General features: G+C 34.2%; 1 protein-coding gene across 1 annotated transcript; it reads left to right on the top strand.

Annotated features, from left to right (window-relative positions):
- Nucleotides 1-3,019: 3,019 nt before the first annotated feature.
- On the top strand, nt 3,020-18,412 carry LOC149800469 (zinc metalloproteinase nas-4-like). Its single transcript, XM_089960100.1, has 12 exons — nt 3,020-3,254; nt 3,942-4,065; nt 6,940-7,039; nt 7,619-7,716; nt 8,626-8,746; nt 10,643-10,712; nt 11,199-11,402; nt 12,161-12,296; nt 12,687-12,866; nt 13,419-13,655; nt 14,394-14,517; nt 17,131-18,412. The coding sequence occupies exons 1-12, from the start codon at nt 3,219-3,221 to the stop codon at nt 17,144-17,146; spliced, it is 1,446 nt and encodes a 481-aa protein (XP_089816226.1). The 5' UTR covers nt 3,020-3,218; the 3' UTR covers nt 17,147-18,412.
- The last annotated feature ends 3,345 nt before the right edge of the window (nt 18,413-21,757 follow it).

Below are 21,757 nucleotides of genomic sequence, written 5' to 3' on the forward strand. Positions count from 1 at the left end.
GTTTAGAAATCGATCTTACTTAAATCCATAGGAGAGTGAGCAAAAGTCAGGGTAAAATACCCGTGCATATCATGTTATTTATGTCCCTTTCATCGCAAGTAATTTCCGGCGAGGTACAGGTTAATACAGTCTCTTACTTGGAAAAACACGTATTTACCCTAGATAACGTTGTACGCATGTACAACGATAAATAGTCAAATAGCTCTAAGGCAAAACCAAGTTAATTTTTGCCTAATTCTGTAACACTATCTAATTATTTAATCATTGATAAATTCACTCATTTCTCGCATTTTTGAAAATGATGTTCAAATCATTTGTGAATCTGCTTGCAAGATTCAATAAAAAACTGTCAATTTTCAAACTTTGTAAATATTAGTGAGCGTTGAACGTCACATTCTTTTTGTCGTGGTAAAGTTACATTCTTATGTCGATCTTGCTTTTAAAAATATAATATATATTTAAATAACACGAATATATATATTCTGAGACCACGAGACCACGTGGTATTGATCAGAGCCTTATGTGATAACTTCTATTCAAAAAGAGTCATGAAAATATGGAAAGAAAAATCAGACATTTAATTTCTTATCTTATTGGTCAAACTTTTATGATTTATATTTATTTATTTATTTATCTATCTATTTATTGACGTAATTAATTCTTATATGAATTATATACAAGTATATAATGATGATGAAAACACTCATTTAAAAGACGGGAACACAATTGGTACCCGAAAGACATTTGTAAATCTTGCCGCTAAAATAAAAATGGTGATAAAGGAAACCTTTTGATATTCGTTCTTCATGTATTACATTAGTCTTTAGCCACCTGCAACCGTTACTCTCTAATACAAAGTTATAGTCTTAGAGCGAACAAATAGGTATATTATAAAACAAAATTCAATCAATGTGCTATGGGTGTACATTTTGTATCTCTCTCTCTCTCTGTCCGTCTGTCTGTCACCCACTTTCTGTATATATTGTGGAATTATCTATGTAGGTATGTAGATCGGTATGTAATATAATGCATACATATATGGATGGATGGATATCTGCATATATACGTATGTATCCATGCATGTTCATATACATGTAGGTACCTACATGTATGTGTGTCTCATTCATACGGTCTGTGGGCCCCGACTGTCCGAGTGGTCTAAAGCGCTCTCCGTTACGGATCACGGCCATCTCACCTCTGTCTGCGTGGGTTCGAGTCTCGGATTCAGCCAATGTGGGTATGTGAAAAAGCTTGCCAGTAGCGTCTCTTGGGTCTGTAGTTCTTTCCGGGGTTTTCCCGGGTTCTTCCTCCACCATTAATACTGGCCACCAAGCATAGCATATCGTGTGCCAAAAAATCGCGTTAAACCCCACAACCACAACAACATTTTGTTTAGCAGTTTGCGTTAAAACACCGTAAAGTCAAATAACTATTCAGAACACAAAACTGTTTTGAAATATCTATATAGTATTCGCACAAATATCATTAAAACCTCATTTAGGGCGAACGGTAGTCAAAATTCAGCCTATCACTTTGGTATCAAGCGTTAAAATTAATTGCCAGCGTACAGCAGCGTGTTTAATTCAAATCAGCGCAAAACGTACCTCCTTCAAATGAGCATTATAAGAAAATACTGTAAGATTTCACAAGGATTTGAAACGAACCGTGTATCACACACACATATACACTTTATATGCAGTTATTTAAGCCGATACTAGTATATATTTACTTCTCATGTACGTGCAAACTTATCTCTAACAATCTCCGATTTCATGAACTCCTCAGTCTCATGAAAGAGTGTAAACTTCTCTGCTTCATCTTATTTTCCTAAACTAATTATATCATTTTAAAAGTACTTTTCTAGGATTCGTCAAATGTACGTGCATGACAATAATTTAGTTCGTGCACCTGCTATATGTTTATCCGCCTTCGTCACGTATATGATTAAAACGTCGATTAAAATCAATTGATCAAATCTCCTGCTATTACATGGAAAAAAAAGGAAAAACCGCAAAGAGAACATTCAAGAAACATGTATCAAACATGTTGCGCCTATTTTACTTTTAGTGAAAAGACGAGACTATTTTTGCGCATTATATATACGTACATAACATTGTATTGCATCATATATAATACAACATTATGTGTATATATATATATATATCTATCTATATATATATAATATATATATATATATATATATATATATATATATATATATATATATATATATATATATATATATATATATATAATGTGGGTATTATGCTTGTAGCAATGCAATACAATGTTATTTATGTTTGTATGTATGTACGTACGTATGGTTGCACGTATGTATGGATGAATACACATCCGAATGTACGTATGTATGTATGTATGTATGTATGTATGTATGTATGTATGTGACCGTCAATGCACACACGCATGCAAATTGGATGGCTTAAATATCCAGCAATTTCAAAATTATTTGCATTAAAAAAAGTATTTAGTAGCATTCACTTCGTAGCCATGATAAAATCACGCGTGACCTTATTTCACTACGTGATGGCAAGACTTTTGTATACAAAAAGACTTAGTTATTCAACTATGTTGATATTGTATAATCTCAAATGAAGAGATGATTACTCTCCAACGTCAAAAATGAGTTTGTTAACTTGTCATACATACATACATACATACACACATACATATGTATTGACTGGGGTATTTTTGTTCGTTAATCACAATTATTCGACGGTCCCAAAAAGGTGACTAACTGCGAAAAACGGAAATAGTTTCCTAACTGTAATACAATATGTAGTTTCTATAAATCTATGGCATGATTAGGTAGGGTATCGTTTAAAGAAAGTTGAATCATATTCTGCATGATTACAAACATAATTACTATCCGGATTCAAACATATGTTGATCAAACGGACGCTCATGAATCAGTAAGAACAATAACATCCAATTACGTCATCAAATGGGATTGATTCTGTGGTTAAATAGTTAAATATCCTGTTACTCTGTGAATATAAAGCCAGGAAAATAGCGCAGACGGAATAATGAACCAAAATCGAAATCGCTGCAAACTTCTAAATTGATAAGGAACAGAGATAATTGTCAACAGTGTTACAGGAGGACTGGTGTATAAACAAAGAGACACATAATAACGTACAAATTACATTTCAGAAGAGAAGAAGAGAACCAATTTATACCTTGGAAGTGGAATAACAGCCATGCACTTACGTGTTGCTGGATTTTTGTCTTTCTGTGTAAGTATTATGCCATGCTTGAATTTGTCATGGCTATATTATACAAATCGAATTTCAACAATCTAATTGAAAAATACTTATTTGTTAGATACATTTCATGGTAATAGCATGTTCTTTGACAATATAATACAGTAAATCATCACAGAGTTCATAGATCATTCCAGAGTATTTATCTGGTACTTTGTCAGTCCGGTGTACGTGAAGTCTATTGTCAGTAAATTTGACATGATGTGCTTTATCAATTATTGCATCTTATACTTGATACAACACGACAACACAGCTTGATCCGCAAAGATATAGTTTGAGGAATTATATTTTTCTTTCAAATTTAAAATTACAACATTTATTTTCAGCCATCTAAATAATAGTCATAGAGACATTGAAAATAAAAATAAACTTTGATTCTTTATTCTTGTACATGTAAAGATTGGAACTTATTTATTATCAGATATATTCTGTCTTTTCCTCCTTGATAATTGTTTCGTAATTGTGTCTAGATTAGTGTTCATTTCTTATTACGTTGTTCTGTGGCATTGGTCGTGACTGTTGATATTGCATTCGTATGTTCTATGGCATTGGTGTTGACTTTTGAAATCTTTTTATAGTTTGTTGTATGGCATTGATGTTTACTGTTGATATCTTAACAGGTTGTTGTAATGCATTAGTGTTGATTGTTGCTATTATTAGGTTGTTCTATGGCATTGGTGCAATGGGCAGAAAATGCCAGAGGAATTACAGAAGGACACCATTGCCCCTCCGACAAACAAAACCATGGATCAGATCATTATGGAAGCTATGGGAGGCCTCAAAGGTGGGTAACAAACATGTAAATTCTAATTGTATACTTAATTGTATCACAATCAATCGTACAGTAGGTTAAATGTGGTAGAACTCAGATTAAAGTGTTATTACAATCCGGTCAAATGGTGTATATTTACTTTATATCTATTACAACATTAGGTGTATCCTAAATATCACAACTCGATAATTTTCTCGTAGTCAACAGTCACAACAACAAAAACAAAAATAATAGAAACAATATCCAGTTCTACGCATGTTTACATATAACTGTTTCGAAACTAAGTTTCACTTCATGAAAATGCATTTGAAATGTGTTATAAACATTTAACAGAAAATATGCAAAAGCTACGCTATGTAGATAAGAAATTTAATAAAAATTTTGTATATAGCTACATGACTGGCTGGATTCATGATCATTTGATGCAAAGTCCAGACTTAAATCAAATATGATATTTAGACTGATGAAACCCATACGATTTGTGTGAAATTGTGTATTAGAAACCTCACAGGCTGTAGATATGGCGTATTATGAACCTCACAGGCTGTATATATGGCGTATTAGGAACCTCACAGGCTGTAGATACGGCGTATTAAGAACCTGACATACTGTAGACATGGTGTATTAAGAACTTTACAAACTGTAGAAAAACGGTATTATGGACCCAAAATGCACAAATGCCGTTTAAGAACTTCACAAGCTTAAAAATTGGCTTATTATGAAATTCATAAAATGTAGAAATATTGAGTCAAGAACTCATAAGATGTAGTTATATTGTAGCGAGAACTTTACAGACTGTGGACATATTGTAGTAAATTTAGAGCATGTGCACTTGGTTGTAGTGCCCCGTTTTAAGCAATTCTTTGATTTGTGTGATTACTTGTTTGATTATTGGAATTCGGCGCCATGGAAATATTCCTGGAACGAACTAATGAGCTAATTAATAGGAGAAAACGTCACGGAGTGAAGTGTTAGTGTGTTTCCATGATGTCCTGGTTCACTAGTAGTGAATTTCGACCAAAACCGAATGAATGTCCCTCTCGTAAAATAGTACATATTAAAATCTAGTGGCATACATTGGTAGCGTGACTGCAAGGACAGTACTTACGGTGTTAAACCGGTAAATTACACAAGGGCATAAATAAAAAGGGACTTGACAGACACCGTTTAGGTCGGAATGTGGGCGAATATGGTGCAGTGATATCGGCGAAATGTGCCTGGAAAGTATACATTGACTGGCCTAAGGTGGCGGAGTTAAAATAGTTCCCATTGTTAGGGAGTACTCATATATGTTCTAAGGCGTGAACGGTTGGTGGTACGGAAACATAATGAAGCCAAAACACGCAGATGTACGGTTGATAGATAGTTGGCAGTTTGGTTTATCTGTGGTCTTGCATTAATTAGAGGAAAATTTAGGTATAGAATGGACACGTCAGGTTTTCTGATTTACAACTGAGGTTGTATGGAAGTCTTTGGAAAGTCGGGGTAAACTTATGATTTCTAGCGAGAATCGCGCCAGGGTTTGACAACCGCTCGGTCAAGTAAATACCCGTGTGCGTGTAACAGGATTAAGAACCTCACAAATAGTCGAAATGCCTTGCTAAGAATCTACCAGATTAAAGATATGCCTTTTAAGAACCTCGCAAACAGTAGAAATGCCTTGTTAAGAACCTGACAAACAATATAATGTTATCCAATTCAATAAGAGGCTTTGATTCAAGAACTAAATATCTAAGTTTTTTAAGAGTTATTCCAATCCGCGTTTGATGACAATTTTCAATAACTTAAATTATGCCACATCCAATCTCTCTGACAATAATGGAAAATGAATGCTTTATAGATTACGGACCAAAACGGTGAAATATGAAAACAAATCTTTTTAAACCCAAAGAGTCAGTTCCATCGAGACATGAGATTCTTTTGAAGTCAATAGCAAGTCTTATCTTGCACTAGTCAAGTGATGAATCTCAAGGCTCCATCTATCTACCTACAGCTGTCTATCAAGCGCTGGTTTTTTTAACATTTCTTTTGACCGCTGCCCACTTACAAACCAGGCTCAGTTTGACAAATTGAATAATATCATTTGAAGTATCAGTGTTGTCTGTCCACCAAGCTTCCTGTGTATCTGATAGCCCAGTGTTTAGGCCAAATAACATGCACAAAACTCAAAAACTATTTAGCAGTCACCGAAGTTTAGTTAAATTTTCAGTATACTTCAGTATGTACCCTTTGCTTAAGTGGTAAAAAGTTATTGTTTTTAAATCTATGAAGTTTTGTCGGGAAATCTTATGCTAATTAGTTTCTATAGCTTATCTCTGATTTGCAATTTGTTAATTGATCTAACGCAAAGACAGAGATTCGCCTAACCAACAAGCATATCATCAAGTAATCAGACACTTACCCCATGGTAATTGGTGTGAATATTTTAGTATTTACTGAACTTTTCATGCAAACTCATGACAATCATCCAGTATTCTTATAAACGGAGTGATTGTTCACACCTTTGTAATCAATGATATTGGCCGGGAGCATCAGCATGCTTCAGGGTTTAACTTGCACAGAACGACAAGCATAAGGTCAATGCAGCGTTAAATTAGGGTACTCCATTTATAATCATTGACTCACAATTTTGATAGTCATTTGTTGCAAGATTCGAAATTAAAATAGCTTAGATAATCAATAAAACCATCTAAATTTTAGGACCCACCATTTAAAACAGTAACAAATTAAACGAACCGAACCTGTCTTACTTTATCAAATTTAAATTGCATCTATGACCATCTGGTACTAAGATGTGATCAAAAGAAGAATAACAGTGTGTGTGTGTGAAGAACAACAGTATTGAATTTAGCAATTTACTTTGTATGATTTAATTTTTTTTCTTAGATACCCTTAATGTAAAAGGTATGCATGATGGCATCCTTATGGAACTGGACATATTAATGTCCAAACAACAATACTACAGTCTTTATGAGCAACCGAACAGGTATGTTAAATGACGGGGGAAGTCCAAATTTTCCAATGTCGTGTTAATGGAAGGTGATTCTCTGACAACAAAATGAATTATCACAGTTTGCCTTCATATCTTCCCTACCAACTTTCTTCCTCCTTATTCTCATCTGCTACATCTTCTTCTTTATGTTGACTTCTGTTTTGAAACAGCTAAACTTACTTAAAAAGATGGCAGAAGAGCAAAGTCAATTGGACGTCCAAGCAGATGTGAATTGAATATATTTTCCATAAGGTCTGGCGAATTAAGTTGAAATTGATGTATCTAGCATGAATATCGATGTGAATTTTGTATTAATGATTAAATATGAATAAATATCTGCTGTGTCAGTTTATTTATATGAGCATTCCAATTGAAAAAATACTCTGTAAGGTTTGTAACATTTTTTAAACAATAGTGATCTAAAATATATGTTATGTTTAAGTCAGACAATATATTTGCACCCATCTCTCTCTTAATATTATTATTATTTTTATTATATATATATATATATATATATATATATATATATATATATATATATATATATATTTTTTTTTTTTTTTTTTCTTGCAGCAGTACACAAATTCGAAGTAAGCGCAAAGCTATTCGCAATCCAATCTTACGTTGGACAAACGGAGTAATTCCATATCGTTTCTACCCGGGACATTTCAGTAAGTTAACGTTGATGTAAAGAAGAAGCATTCATTATATATCTATTCAGGGAAATGATATATGCCTAGAAAGGTTTCCTAATTAGCTATACTATTTCTCATCTACTATGTTCGATAAAATAATTATTGTGGAATAGTAAGTGTCAAACAAATTCGTAAGGATTGTTTCTTACCTATATCAATGTAAGTGTTATTTCGATTAGGGACGGGTGCTTTATGTGTGTTCGCACAAGTTGTCTTGTTTTCGTTAATGTAAGTGCCACTCCTAACCGGTTCCTACACGATCAATAGAGGCTGACCAAATAAAAACACTGAATAAACAAAACGAACTACTCAGACCCACACAATAATATAAATAAAGCGAGCAATGACAATAAAGTAACGGAAATAAAACAACTCAGACACACAGAAACGGATTTAAAACAACGAGGACTAACGAAAACAAACAACACAGGAAGAAATAGTAACGGAAATACGACCTCTGAGACACGTAAAGTAACGGAAATCAAACAACTTAGGAACATATATTAACGGATATAAAGCATCTCAAGCCCACACAGTATAAAAGGGCAACTCAAGTCCACGTTGTAGAGGATAAAATACGAAATCGCATAGGTTCTTATTATGTTTAGAAATGACTCAAGCAAATGTTACATAACAATATCCGATAGAAATTAAAGTATCTTCAAGGCTATATAAAGAATTGAATTTCACTTCAATGCTCATTGTATATAAAAAAAATAATGCATACTTGTTATTTAACAAACTATCCCACTAACTGAAAATGATTATAATCGTGTCATAAAATTTCATATTTTTTTAAATATCCACACAAGATTCTCTACATATCATTTCAATAGGAAAGGGTCACTTACACATTGTACACTGTACACATTGTTTGTTGTATAGATCAGAGAGATCACAACATGGTCCTGCAGGCTATGAACGAATGGGAACGTTCCACCTGTCTCCGATTTAGAGAGGCCACCTCTTCTGACATCAATGTTATCGTATTCACTAATGGACAAGGGTAAGAAGATGACAATCAATATACAATGATATCTCTCCAGTTCGAACCCGGCAAGTCGGAATTGCTGTCTAATTCGAAAGAATATTTGAGCATTTGCTATTAAACTCATTCAATTATCGATGTGGGTCACATGCATATATTAATATTTCTAGAGTTTTTTGGAATTCAGATATTTCATGCCTTTTATTTCCTCTTTTGAATACGTATGATCTAGACTGGTCATTGATAGTTTGGAAGTTCTGATTAATCACTCGATTGTGTATTGCATTCGCTCTGTGTGTGTGTATATATATATATATATATATATATATATATATATATATATATATATATATATATATTTATTTATATCTCTATATCTATATTTATATATATAGGTAGGGAAGATATATATATATGTGTGTGTGTGTGTGTTTGTCAATGCCGATCTTTTAGCATGGATTATAAACTTTCTAATCACCCTCTCTTTTTATTAGATTATGATACGAAAGGACATTAAATATTACCATGTGGATTGAAAAGCCTGAGAGAGAGAGAGAGAGAGAGAGAGAGAGAGTCCAAATTCCTTAAGAAGCAATCATCAGTCATCAGTTTCGTCACATCGGATTTAAATTAAAATTGAATTCGATAGGGAAATATTTTTTTTTCTTTCTTGGAAACCAGGCATAGTTACCTGTGGGTGAAATATACACATGTAAAATTAAAGTCTGATACTTAAGACTCCATCATTTATTGAAGTTAAAAATGACGTATTTCTACTTTTTTTTACACTTTTCGAAGATAAGTATCCTGTTCGGATGGCATTCACTCTGTGTGTGTGCCTGTGTGTGTTTGTGTGTGTGTGTGTGTGTGTGTGTGTGTGTGTGTGATGTTTCAATAAAAATAATACAGTCATACTTTTGTCGGAAGTGGAAACCTTAAACCTGTACATTATTTGCCCGAGAAAACAAATTCAAACCAGAAGAAGTTTGTTTTTAAAAAATATAATGTTTATGATAAATCTGATTTGAATTCACGAGGACCTTCAAATGTTTATTGAGCCAAAATGTAAAAGTTAAGTACTAAGTGAAGCAAGGGCCATGACTTCGTTAAAGACTGACATACAACAGAAAAAAGAGAAATTCGAGCTTGACTTAAATATTTTTAATGTAAAGCCTCGTGCAACACATTAATTTTAGCCCATGAAGTCCTCCAAACGTTATTTAGATCAATCAAAAATTAACGGCAATGTTCCAGGTCAATAGGTGAGCAAATCTCCATATTTTGTTTTTGATGAAAAGAGTGGCATTGAATTTGTCAGAGGTCCTTTTAAAATTAAGTACTAAATGTAATTTCAATTCGTGGAGTGCTGAGAGGAAACGCCATTTAATGGCAACAGTCAAAGTTAGAAAGGGGCCAAAACTTTAACATCACCCAAGTCTTGTTAAGGACCGTCTTCATTCAGTACATTATTTAGCAGAAACAAACTTTGTGACGAATGTGACGTTATTCGGCGGAATGAGACCGTTGGACTTAACGAATGCTGTATACTCTACCCATTCATGTGTCGCGAACAGGAAAATTACATGCGCAAAAGGATGATTTCTAGAATATATAGTATTCGTGAAATCAAATATTCACAATTTGAAAATAATCATTATTTAAGTATAAGAATTACTTTGTTTAACAGGTTTTTGAAACAACGAGAATTGATAATTTATGGGTGTAGTAGTAATTCATGGAAAGGACAAAACCAACAGCCTTTCAACTGCTGATACAAAACAATAGTTTGCAATGTTCAGTACACTGTGTTAGTGTTGACATGTACAGTGCATGTTTTGGTGATTGCAATATCCAGAATGTTTCTGCCTTCCAGGAACATACAGCTACCCAATACTCTTTTCCTATTCTTTCCAGTTGCTCATCATATTTGGGAATGGTGGGTGGAGAGCAGGAGGTTTCCTTATCCTCGCCCGGGTGTAGATATGTAAGTACCAGTTATTAGGTTTTTGACACACGTATAAACTCACGCACACCGGACAGCAATACCTTGTTCATGCTAATTTGTTTGCTGCTGCAGAACGATCTTAATCTGGCAAGTCGATTATCCACATATATTACACTGCAGATTTGTAATTATAGGGTACAGAATGTACGACCATGTGCCCTTGAAGTGGGCTCATGTACAAAGTTATGAGAGCCAAATTTGCATTGAGCTAAACAGTTCCAAAATGAGATTTTTGAGTATGCTATATCTGATACACCATCCTATAATTTCAATATCAACATACATGCATGAAAGGTGAGGAATGCAGGAGTCGATTATTTTATAAAACTGCTTTATATAAATTCTAACGTAACGTCTAAAAATCGTTATGAAACGAATTGCAAGACTATGCAGACTTGAGACTGAACATTAGCTTAAACGAAGAAAGACTCATGCCAATATTTAGTTTGTATCTTTAATATACAGTCTGGATTGTACTTACACGAGATTGGGCATGCGATTGGTCTTGTGCACGAACACCAGCTACCGAACAGGGACGATTATGTTGAGATCATTACGGAGAACGTGCATCTCGGTCTGTTGAACCAGTTCACCAAGTACACATCACAGACCGTTGACCAGATGAATGTTCCCTACGATTACTCTTCTGTAATGCATTACAGTGTCACCGTAAGTGGTTATTTTGATAATATTCTCAACCGACTCTCCTTGATCTTTTATTCTTTGCATAATGTAGTTATGTGTGGAAATAAATACAGGAACATGCATACAAATACACACGCATACTTACACACACACATACCAACCAACATTCAACATAATTAAAAAAAGGAGATTTGTTAGCATTAGCATGACGCGGTGCTTGGCAAATTCATTTGTTCAAATTTGTTCAACACTTCTTTTAGTCTGGTCTAGTGTATATAAAATTATTGATATATGGCCTCTATTCTACGTCTTACGATGATTATATACACATCAGCGTCCCATACATATACACATGTTCCATTTTTGTCTCAGAGATGTCTCATTATTCCAGTTAGCGTTAAAAACGGAATACATACATTTGTAGTTGTAAATAATGTATCCATCTGCCTGTTTCTTGGGTTCGTCTATTGTCGGTGATTCAGCTATGAACATAATTTTTGCTGATCATTCGTCACCCTTGCTTCTTCACACCCAGATAACACCACTGATGAATGTCATCTTGAATGAAATATGGTAGTATACAGATGGGGCCAACATGTTTTATCGATGTATAACAAATGGAAGGAAAATTTCGGACAGATGATCGCCATCTTTATTTCTTTTCTATTTTCTTTCTGACTTTATTAATACCATGTTCATGGGAGACCGATTGGGACATGCTCCTTTTTTGTGCGTCAGAACACAGTGCAGTACAATGTACTTACATTATATAATCCCTGCAGGCATTCTCCAAGGATGGAGTGTCGAAAACAATACGTGTCAAATATCCAGTAAAAGAGGATAGCATAGGAAAAGCGGACATGAAAGAACTGTCATTCACAGATGTACAAATAGTAAACAAAATGTACAAATGCCACGGTAAGTGCTGAATTATTTTGGTTCTAGAATTTGGAATATAATGCAATTGACTGATTTCAACTTTACTCAACTGCTACCTCTGTTATATTTTCTTACATACAATGATTACATTATACATTTACCAAATAAATATGTTCATATGTTTTACTTTTAAATTTAAAGACTCTGTTTCAACCCTGTAAAATGTAAGATATACCGTCCAGGTTGTAAGTCAGATGTATGAAATAGATATAAGACAAAATAGATTTGTAACCAGAAAAAAAAATATTCTCAAACATGAATATCTTTCATTCATAAACTTTTTCCTTATATTTGTTGTGATGTGGTGCTTTAAATACAAAGAACAAATATCATCAACATTAACGGTCACTCTCATGTGTTGCTTTACAGCTGTTTGTACAAACAAGTATCAGGACAACAAACAGTGTGACACTTGGGCGAAGGACGGCCAGTGTAATGCTAATACCTGGATAATTCAGAATTGCGCAAGGTCATGTGGCAGATGTTCCGGGACAGAAACGACAACAACACCCCGTCTGACCACCAAACTAACAACACAAAATTCAATTGGTGAATATTAGGTTTCAATATTTTCAAAATCCAGAATAGGCAGAAATATATAAAGAGATACATTGATAGATAGAGATATATAAATATAGGTAGATATTACTGGTATGTTGATGAATCCGACATACATTAAATATTGGCATTATCAGTTCAAAACAAACACACAGATGAGGTGGTTTGTAGCATCCAGGTACATGTATATCCTGGAGAAAGTCAACATCTTTTCAATAAAGGTATATGTAAATTACTTTGTTTCCGCTACATACTTAACCAAGCCACTATTTGTCGTTGACTCAATGCTCACGCTTGACATTTTATTTTTGTGTGTGTGCTGCACAACGACAGCAACAGAAAGATGTATTTCATTGTGTGAATGTCTTTAAGATGTACTAATATTGAATATGAATTTAAATTAGATTTGTTAGTCACTGAATTTATTGCATTTTCCTATGCCAGGTGAACAATGTAACTAATTGATGTAATTTCTAGTCATTCTTTTTATTCTGTGTGCGTGTATTTCTTGCTTAACGTGTTCTAAATTTGATTCCACAACAGGTGGATGTAAAAATCTGCACAGCGATAACAGGTCTTGTGACGCATGGGCAAAATCAGGGTACTGCAAGACGAATCAGTATGTGACAATACATTGTGCCAAATCATGTGGCAATTGTTCTGATCAAGGTCCGTCGACATCAAGCAATGTACGACTCGCTAATACCATAGTAAAGACAACGACTGAAAAATCACTGATAAATGAAGTAAATGAGGAAGCACCTGCTGACAATCCAAATGGTAGGATATCGTATGATGACTGTCATTAAAATGTATATGTGTCTGTGTGTTTGGGAATCGGAGAGAAAACGCATCTGTGTGTTTGGCATGGGTGTGTAAGTATTTCAGTGTCTTTGGGCTCGTTCTTTAAGTATATCTGTTTGTTTTGGCATGGTCGTGTATGCGGATCTGTTTTTATCATGCCATGGGTGGCAACGGTTAACTATGTATTTACAAGTGTGTTAATGTGTTTCCGTGTTTAGGCATGAGTGCGTTTGCATATCTGTGTGTGTTTGGGTATGCGTTGCAACGGCTAAGTGTGACTGTTACAAGTGTGGAAGTTTATCTTAGTATTTGGGTATTGTTTATTGGCATATATGTGTGTATCTGGGTATAGGTGGCACGGCTAAGAGTGACTGTTGCAAATATGTAAGTGTATTGTTGTGTTTGGCCATGTGTGTGTATGCGTATCTGTGTATATTTGGGCATGATTTTGTATGAGTATCTGTTTTTATTTTGGAATGGGTGTGTATGTTGATCTGTACCTATTATGGCATGGGTGGCGACGGCTAAGATTTTGTATTATATAAAGTATTACCTCTTTGAGAACTATAACTGAACATGTTGATACGTTAATAATACATGTCTTCTAATCTATGTTTAGTCTTTGTTTTATTCTTTTAAAATCATTTTAATTTGTTTTTCAAATTGTTTCCATGGAGGTGAACAAACCATGAGTCAATTATCTATACTGTTTAGGTGGTTGTAGAGACGAGGAGGATACCTGTGCAACCTGGGCTAGATATGGTTTCTGTGATAATAACAGAGCTCAAGCAGTACGATTGTGTCCAAAAACATGCAATCTCTGTGATCAGCGTCTGGGGTAAGACTGTCTTCTCTATTTTATTATTATTTGTTATTATTTTGTTATTATTTGGAATCTTATTCTTTTAAACAGATATTGTTTCTTTGGATTAGGTAAAAACATTTTGATTAAGTTTTAGGATGGAAATGTTTGCGTCAAAAAGCAAAGCAAAACACTAAACGTTTAATCATCAGGAATGTATTTGATAAAGCATCCTTCTAGATAAAGTATAGTCGACATTGCTTTAAGTGCAAGTATGTTCGTATGTGAAACACAAAAAGTTGTTGCATATTAATCAAATGATAATACCATCCTTCATTTCTTTCTTTGCTCGAGTAATACAATACAAACGTAAGACAATATGCAAGAATGATTTAGTCTAGTAGTACCATACAAACGTGTGACAATATCTAAGAATGATTTAGTCTATTTGTGTTGGATGATGACTTAGTTTACTTATGCTCGGTGATGTTATAGTCTATTTTTGGCGAGTGTTGACTGATTCATGTTTTGCTGGATGATAGTCAGACAGATGTTAGATACAACTATTAACACCTTGGTAAAATCATATAACATTTTAATACCGTAGGTATTGCCTTTATGAATAATCTTAGGTAAAAATGCATTGTATGCCAGCATTCACATATCGATACTGCCAAATAATTGTAATTGACTAATTTCATGACATGTCAGGTTATTGTTGAGTTGTTATGATACCCTTACAGAGCTTTAACTCAGTGTTTGATAATAGGATAGTCAAATATGTCAGTGGGAGAACAATTTAAAAGCGGCACGGCCAAAGTGGCGACGTCACATCTAGAACTATTTTCAATGTTTACTTAGGAAATATGTATTCCCTTAGATAATTTATATTTTCTATATTTAATTAATTTTTCTTGTTCTGTTTCTACTTCTTCGTTTTCTCCTTCTTCTTAGTCTTGTTCTCCCTGTCCCCCATCTATCTCTCTCTCACTGTTTCTATATACACCTTAAGAACATTAAACACATTCAATGTGCCTACGTTGTCAGTAGGGGAAAGTTTCCATGTTGGAATGTGATAAAAATTCAAACCATAACAGGACGATTTTAAATATAAGCTGATTTAAAATACTTTCCCACACGAATAAACACGATTGAATCTATCATTGAGTAAACTTAATGTGACTTGTTTATCTTTAAACGGTAAGTTACACATTTTGTCAAAATACATTACAAATTCTACGACAAACATTATTTTGTAAAGGTAAATCTCCCGAACTAATATAATACTAAAAGGTAATTATCAATATTATAAAAATCCTTAGCAGACAGTTCTTAACCATTCCTTTAGTTTGTAAATTTTTGAGAAATCAGGCATGTGATACTGCTGATTACAAACTGAAATAACATACTGTCATAGTTTGGTTTTAGCGTCTGTCACCGAGCGAGACCACCGATTCTCAAGGCTACGTAACTCACATTTGAATGAAGAAATATAAAAATAAAAACACAAACCATAACACTTATTACACCCTTTAGTTTGAGATGTTATTGTCTGAAGGCTCTTAGATACAGCTGAAGGCTCTCAGATACGAATGAACACTGTCAGATACAACTGAACACTGTCATATACGACTGAACACTGTCAGATACGACGGAATGCTGTCAGATAAGACCACGCATTGATGCTCTACCTACTCCAGCAATGTTTGAAGTACCAATTCTCACAGTAAACGTGTCCATGTAAAGCATTATAAAAGTTGAGGAACGATTATATGCAGTAATACGGTTTGCTTGGTTGTAGTGTTAACAACATCGTCACCGACATAATGCGAACTTTCAATGGAAATGAGTTTTGCAGCCTTCACATCAATAATTAAAGTATACGTGAGTTTTGCAACCTTCACAGCTGCAATAAAATTGTACATGACTTTTGCAACCTTTACATCTGTCCTAAAAGAATACATGATTTTTGCTATCTTAACAACTGCAATAAAAGTATACATGAGTTTTGCAACCTTCACATCTGTAATACAAGAATACATGATTTTTGCAAACGTTACATCTGTAAGAAAGAATATACATGAGTTTTGCAACCTTTACATCTGTAATAAAATAATACACGAGTTGTGCGTACTTTATGTTAAAGTAGATTCAGGAACATATATTCTCCATGAAGTGGAAGCTTTGCGTATCGTTACTAGTGGCTTTGTTACTCGACACCATGCAATGTTTCAATTAAATTTGTGAAATATTTCTCTATATCTATTGTCTTAAAAGAAATCCACAACAAATTGTATTTAATCAAACCTACCCGGCATAGCCTTTTGGTTTTCAATGGACTGTAGTGCTAAATCATCATCGTGATGAGTTTGTTCAGATTTTTGTCATTGAATCTATTAGTTTAGGTGATATAATTGAATCAATATGTTACTCAGTAACTGTTGTAACTTCATTCCTTAAATTAGCTATTATATATCTTCAGCACAGTTACTGCGTTTGAATTTTAAATCGTTCACATAATGTCGACCTTTATCTAGACAGAAGTCGACTGTACATTAATATGGACTCATTCATTAGAGTATCAATTTCAAGGTTTATTTTATTTAGACCATTTAAAGTAACACCTGACTTCTTTTCCTTGTATTTCAGACTGCTACTACGATAATACATTTTTAGAAACGTGAGCAAAGTGTGACCAGTTTAGTCAGAATCCATTCTACATGAATACGTACTGCGAATCAAATGAAGGGTGCTCAGAATGTTGAAAATGCCAGACTGTAACTGAAGAAAACCTTGTGTTAATTAGAAGCAAGACCTTAAGCACTTTGTTTCATTTGTAGATGAATCGTTGCCACATTTTTAGTGTTATGTGTAATCGGCATCTCATTATCTCATTATCTAGTAGTTATTCCAATGAGCGGCAAATGATATTTTCCTTCTTTTCTGAAGAATGATGTTGTGAGCTTTTGCATCGTTTAAATATTTATTACATCTTTGTTCATTATTTTAACTCATATGAATGAAACAATACTTATCTACATTAAATTGGTTATTCTTCAATATATTTTAGTTATATAATTATATTTATAAGTACTTGGTGACTGTTAGAATTCCCTCACACTCAACAATGAATAAAAACGAGGGACATGCAATACTCAGGGCTTTGTTATATCCTTAGTTCTGGTAGAGATATGATTTTTTTTTGTTATAATCATTAAGGTTGTATCTTTTTTCTTCATGTTTTGCGCTCTGATCTTGTGTTTGTTCATTTGTAACAGTGTGTGTATCCGCATAAATGTCTGTATCATGAATACCACTGAGGACAGAAATTTGAAACCATAGAGCGATGGAGGTTTTTTAAAAACTGGTATTACATCTCTATACTACCGATACATATCTTTGGGATTGAGAGATGGGGATTGGAAGTGACTCTCAGTCGGGAAGGATTGGTATTTCGTTGTCTTTTTTTCACAGCAAAACATATGGGTTATTTAGTACCGAAAATTTGAATTGAAGTGCTTTACCTAACGACACTCCGCGGTAGGCGACTTGGCTTGATCCGATGGTGGGATTCGAACCAACTTCCTACCGTCGTGAGTCAGGCACATCAACTACTGAATCATCGCGGATTTTTTATATTAGTTCTTATGTACGACATGCAGTATATGTCTTTTGATCTATCCCGCATTGTCCTCTCCGTTGGGAAGAGATACAGACCAGAGGACGAATAACCGAAAATGTGTAAATGCATATTTTTTGTATCAAGGTGTAAGGAAATATTTTCGAATATATTACATCAACGAAATCGCCAAAATGTGTGTTTTGCATTATATTTTTTTCCTAGAAAAACATTTTTCATATTTGTGCATTTTTTATTTCTTAAAAGTTATTTTATTTATTCGTGAATAAAGAACATACATTGCGTCTTGTAGCCTTTACTTTATTGTTTTTTATTGTCATAGTAACGTTTTGCCAAGCCAATTTGTTTTAATTTTACTTGACTTGTTTTCACAAAATTTTATTGCTGCAGATTCTGAAGCATATTTGCATTTATTTTTTATCTTCTACTGGTATCTGTGAAACATTGTTTCACCGTTTAATTGTAGAATGTTAAATATTTGTTTTTGTTGAATTTTTTACGGATGCCTTATTTTCGTGGAAGAAGGGCTGCTGGCAAATATGGTATAAATAAGAGCACGCTCAACGTTACTTCATGAACGTTGCATAAGAAATTAAAATCGGTTGTTTATAAGAAGTGGAACAGAATAACGTAGCTTTCTTCTCATTCGAGTCTGGAATAGGACGCCGTATTCTTTGCGTCAAAATATGTTGACACATTTCGACTTCTTGCTTTCATTACAAAATATCTGCCAATAACTTCTTCAGTTCTTAACTGATATCAATAGTTTTCCTTCGATGAAAACGACTGAAACGTATTTACAAAACTGATTGAGATGTAATTGTTTTTAATTTTTCTAAAGATATTGACTCTCAGAATCTAAACATTTCTGGAACAATCTAAACCAAATATTCCGTAAAATAATATCAGATTATATTTTTATTTTATTTTCAATATTTAATGTTCATACTTCTCCTTATCTGCCGAAAGACTTAACTTTAGACATGCCGTTAGACGATTTGTTGTTTATAATAATTTCTGTTTGGTTCTAAGTATTATTATAGACAAAAAGTTTTAGAAAATTCAACAATTTAACAAGGAAATACAATTTAGGAAATCTGCCCTGTGAGCAATATTGTCTTGTATAAGTGATGACAATGTAGAGAATGTATAGGTTTTAAAACGAATCGGATTCCTCAGTTCATAATAAAAGAAATGAAATCCCTCACAAACAGCACACATTATATAATGACAAACGATTTAAAACGGTGAGGAAAGAAATCCGAGGTTTTCGCTTTTTTGATCAAGGCAATGTTTTCCCCATGGGACCATGCAATAAACTTACACACGCACACGTTCACGGACGCCAATAAACACACACTCAGTCAAGCGTTAAACAAATAGTATGTATAATTTGGAGTGGAGAACATGGATTATCGAAAATATAGATGAGGTTAACATTGAGAATTACAAACGATCAACCCAACAATATTAAACAATTAGTTACATGCCCCAAAGAAGACCTAACAACTACGTGGAAGGTAAACAGGGAACGAGTTGTGATATAAGCAACAACCGGAACTTTTCATTTCTTTTAAATTAAGTATGTGTTGTTATCGGAAGCATATGATATTTTTGTTCATTTTGGCCACTTTAATTTACAGTACATCTGTGAATTTATTCAATAGACAACGTTTCTAAGGACAGGACCGAGTGTCTGGCAGAGTTAAAATGGTCACTATCATTATTCACTTGCAAATCATTTGTCCCTAATCAGACACTGGCTCTAACAATACAACTTAGATAACTATGTCACGCAGGCAGTGAAGCAGATCACTACCTCCATACTCCTCCCAAAAGTCTAATTATTTGTTTCGCATTCTTCACATATACTTGTCCCCATTTTAGGTTTGTGCATACATCTTCTATCACGTTGTATTCTTTAGGTTTAACAATTTCGTTAGCTTGTATTGTATTTCTTCTCTGTGCAAAAATATAAATATTATTTGTTTTCCGCCATATGCTATTGCAGCATTGAATTGGGAAATGGCCCTATAATTTAGAGCTCACCACCAAATTATGGAAAACAATGGTATTATCAGAAATTTAGATACCAGACTGGAGTGAATGTAACTAACATATTCTAATAAGATTTGTTCATTACTATTTTTAATTAATATTTTTCCGCAGATACATTTATAATTGTGATGGAAAAAAACACGTTTTGAAAACCTTTTAACCAAAATGTGTCAAATAGAGGAAGATGTGTGATATGAGTGAAATATATAAATTGTTTCAAACGTAACAGAAAAAACACATAGACCCACAAACACACACACACATATACACACATACACACATACACACAGGCCAACATACACACATACAAATATTGGCTCACTGACACACACACATTGACCCACGGACACACACATAGACCCACACAGAAACAAACATTGACCAACATATACACACGCATTGACCCACATACAAACATACATAGACCCACATATGCAAACAGATAGACATACAGCCACACACACATTAAGCCACAGACACACACACATTAAACCACAAACATACACATAGGCCCACATATACAAAAAGATAGACCCATATACATAAGCACATTGAACCACAGACACACATACCTAGACCCACATATACAAAAACATATAAATAAAGAAACACACACATTGACCCAAACATATACACACATAGACACACAGATCCAAACACATGGACCCAAACACACACACACATATACACATATACACACACATCGGCCCACAGGCATCACATATAGACCTACAAACACTCACACATAGACCCACATATACACACATAGGTCAACATACACACAAACACATATGAACACAGACACAAACACATATACTTACAGACACACTCACATAGACTCTCATGCACACATAGTATGGCTTACAAACAACCACACATTAACTCTCAGACAGGCATGCACACATAGACCCACACAGCCATAGACCTAAATATACACACATAGACCCACATACACACGCAGAATAACATACACACACATCGACCCGCAGACACACACATATAGTCGCAATGACACAACCACACCTTCGTAGACACACATACACACATAGACCCACAGAGACACACACATAAACCCACATACACAGAACACATATACCCATATACACACACATATATACACATAAACACACATACTCACACATATAAACCCACATACACAAACACATTTACTCACTGATACACATACACATTGGCCCTCAAACATAGACACATACCTATACCAACAGGCACACACAACATTAGACCCACATACACACACATATGCCCACAGACACAGGCACACACATATAGAACGACATATACTCCCACATAAACCAACATATACAAACACATATACCTACAGACGCACATTCACATATCCCCACACTCACACATACGCAAACACCCACAGAAACACACACATAGACATACTGACACTCACACATAGACCAACACACAAACATGGACCAACATACACAAACACATAGACCCACATGCACAGAAAAACCGACACAAAATATACACACATATACGCACACATACGCTCAAATACACATTTAAAGACCCATATACACACATACATATGCCCACATACACATA

This window comes from Sinohyriopsis cumingii, chromosome 5, assembly GCF_028554795.1.
Source record: "Sinohyriopsis cumingii isolate HCF-2022 chromosome 5, ASM2855479v2, whole genome shotgun sequence".
Taxonomy (NCBI): domain Eukaryota; kingdom Metazoa; phylum Mollusca; class Bivalvia; order Unionida; family Unionidae; genus Sinohyriopsis; species Sinohyriopsis cumingii.

What these genes read in the sequence shown, in the direction of transcription:
- LOC149800469 (XM_089960100.1), top strand. Translation starts at nt 3,219, where the DNA reads ATGCACTTACGTGTTGCTGGATTTTTGTCTTTCTGT. An exon ending in TTTCTACCCGGGACATTTCA is followed by an intron (nt 7,717 to 8,625) that starts GTAAGTTAACGT and finishes TTTGTTGTATAG; the next exon opens with ATCAGAGAGATCACAACATG. An exon ending in TAATGCATTACAGTGTCACC is followed by an intron (nt 11,403 to 12,160) that starts GTAAGTGGTTAT and finishes TAATCCCTGCAG; the next exon opens with GCATTCTCCAAGGATGGAGT.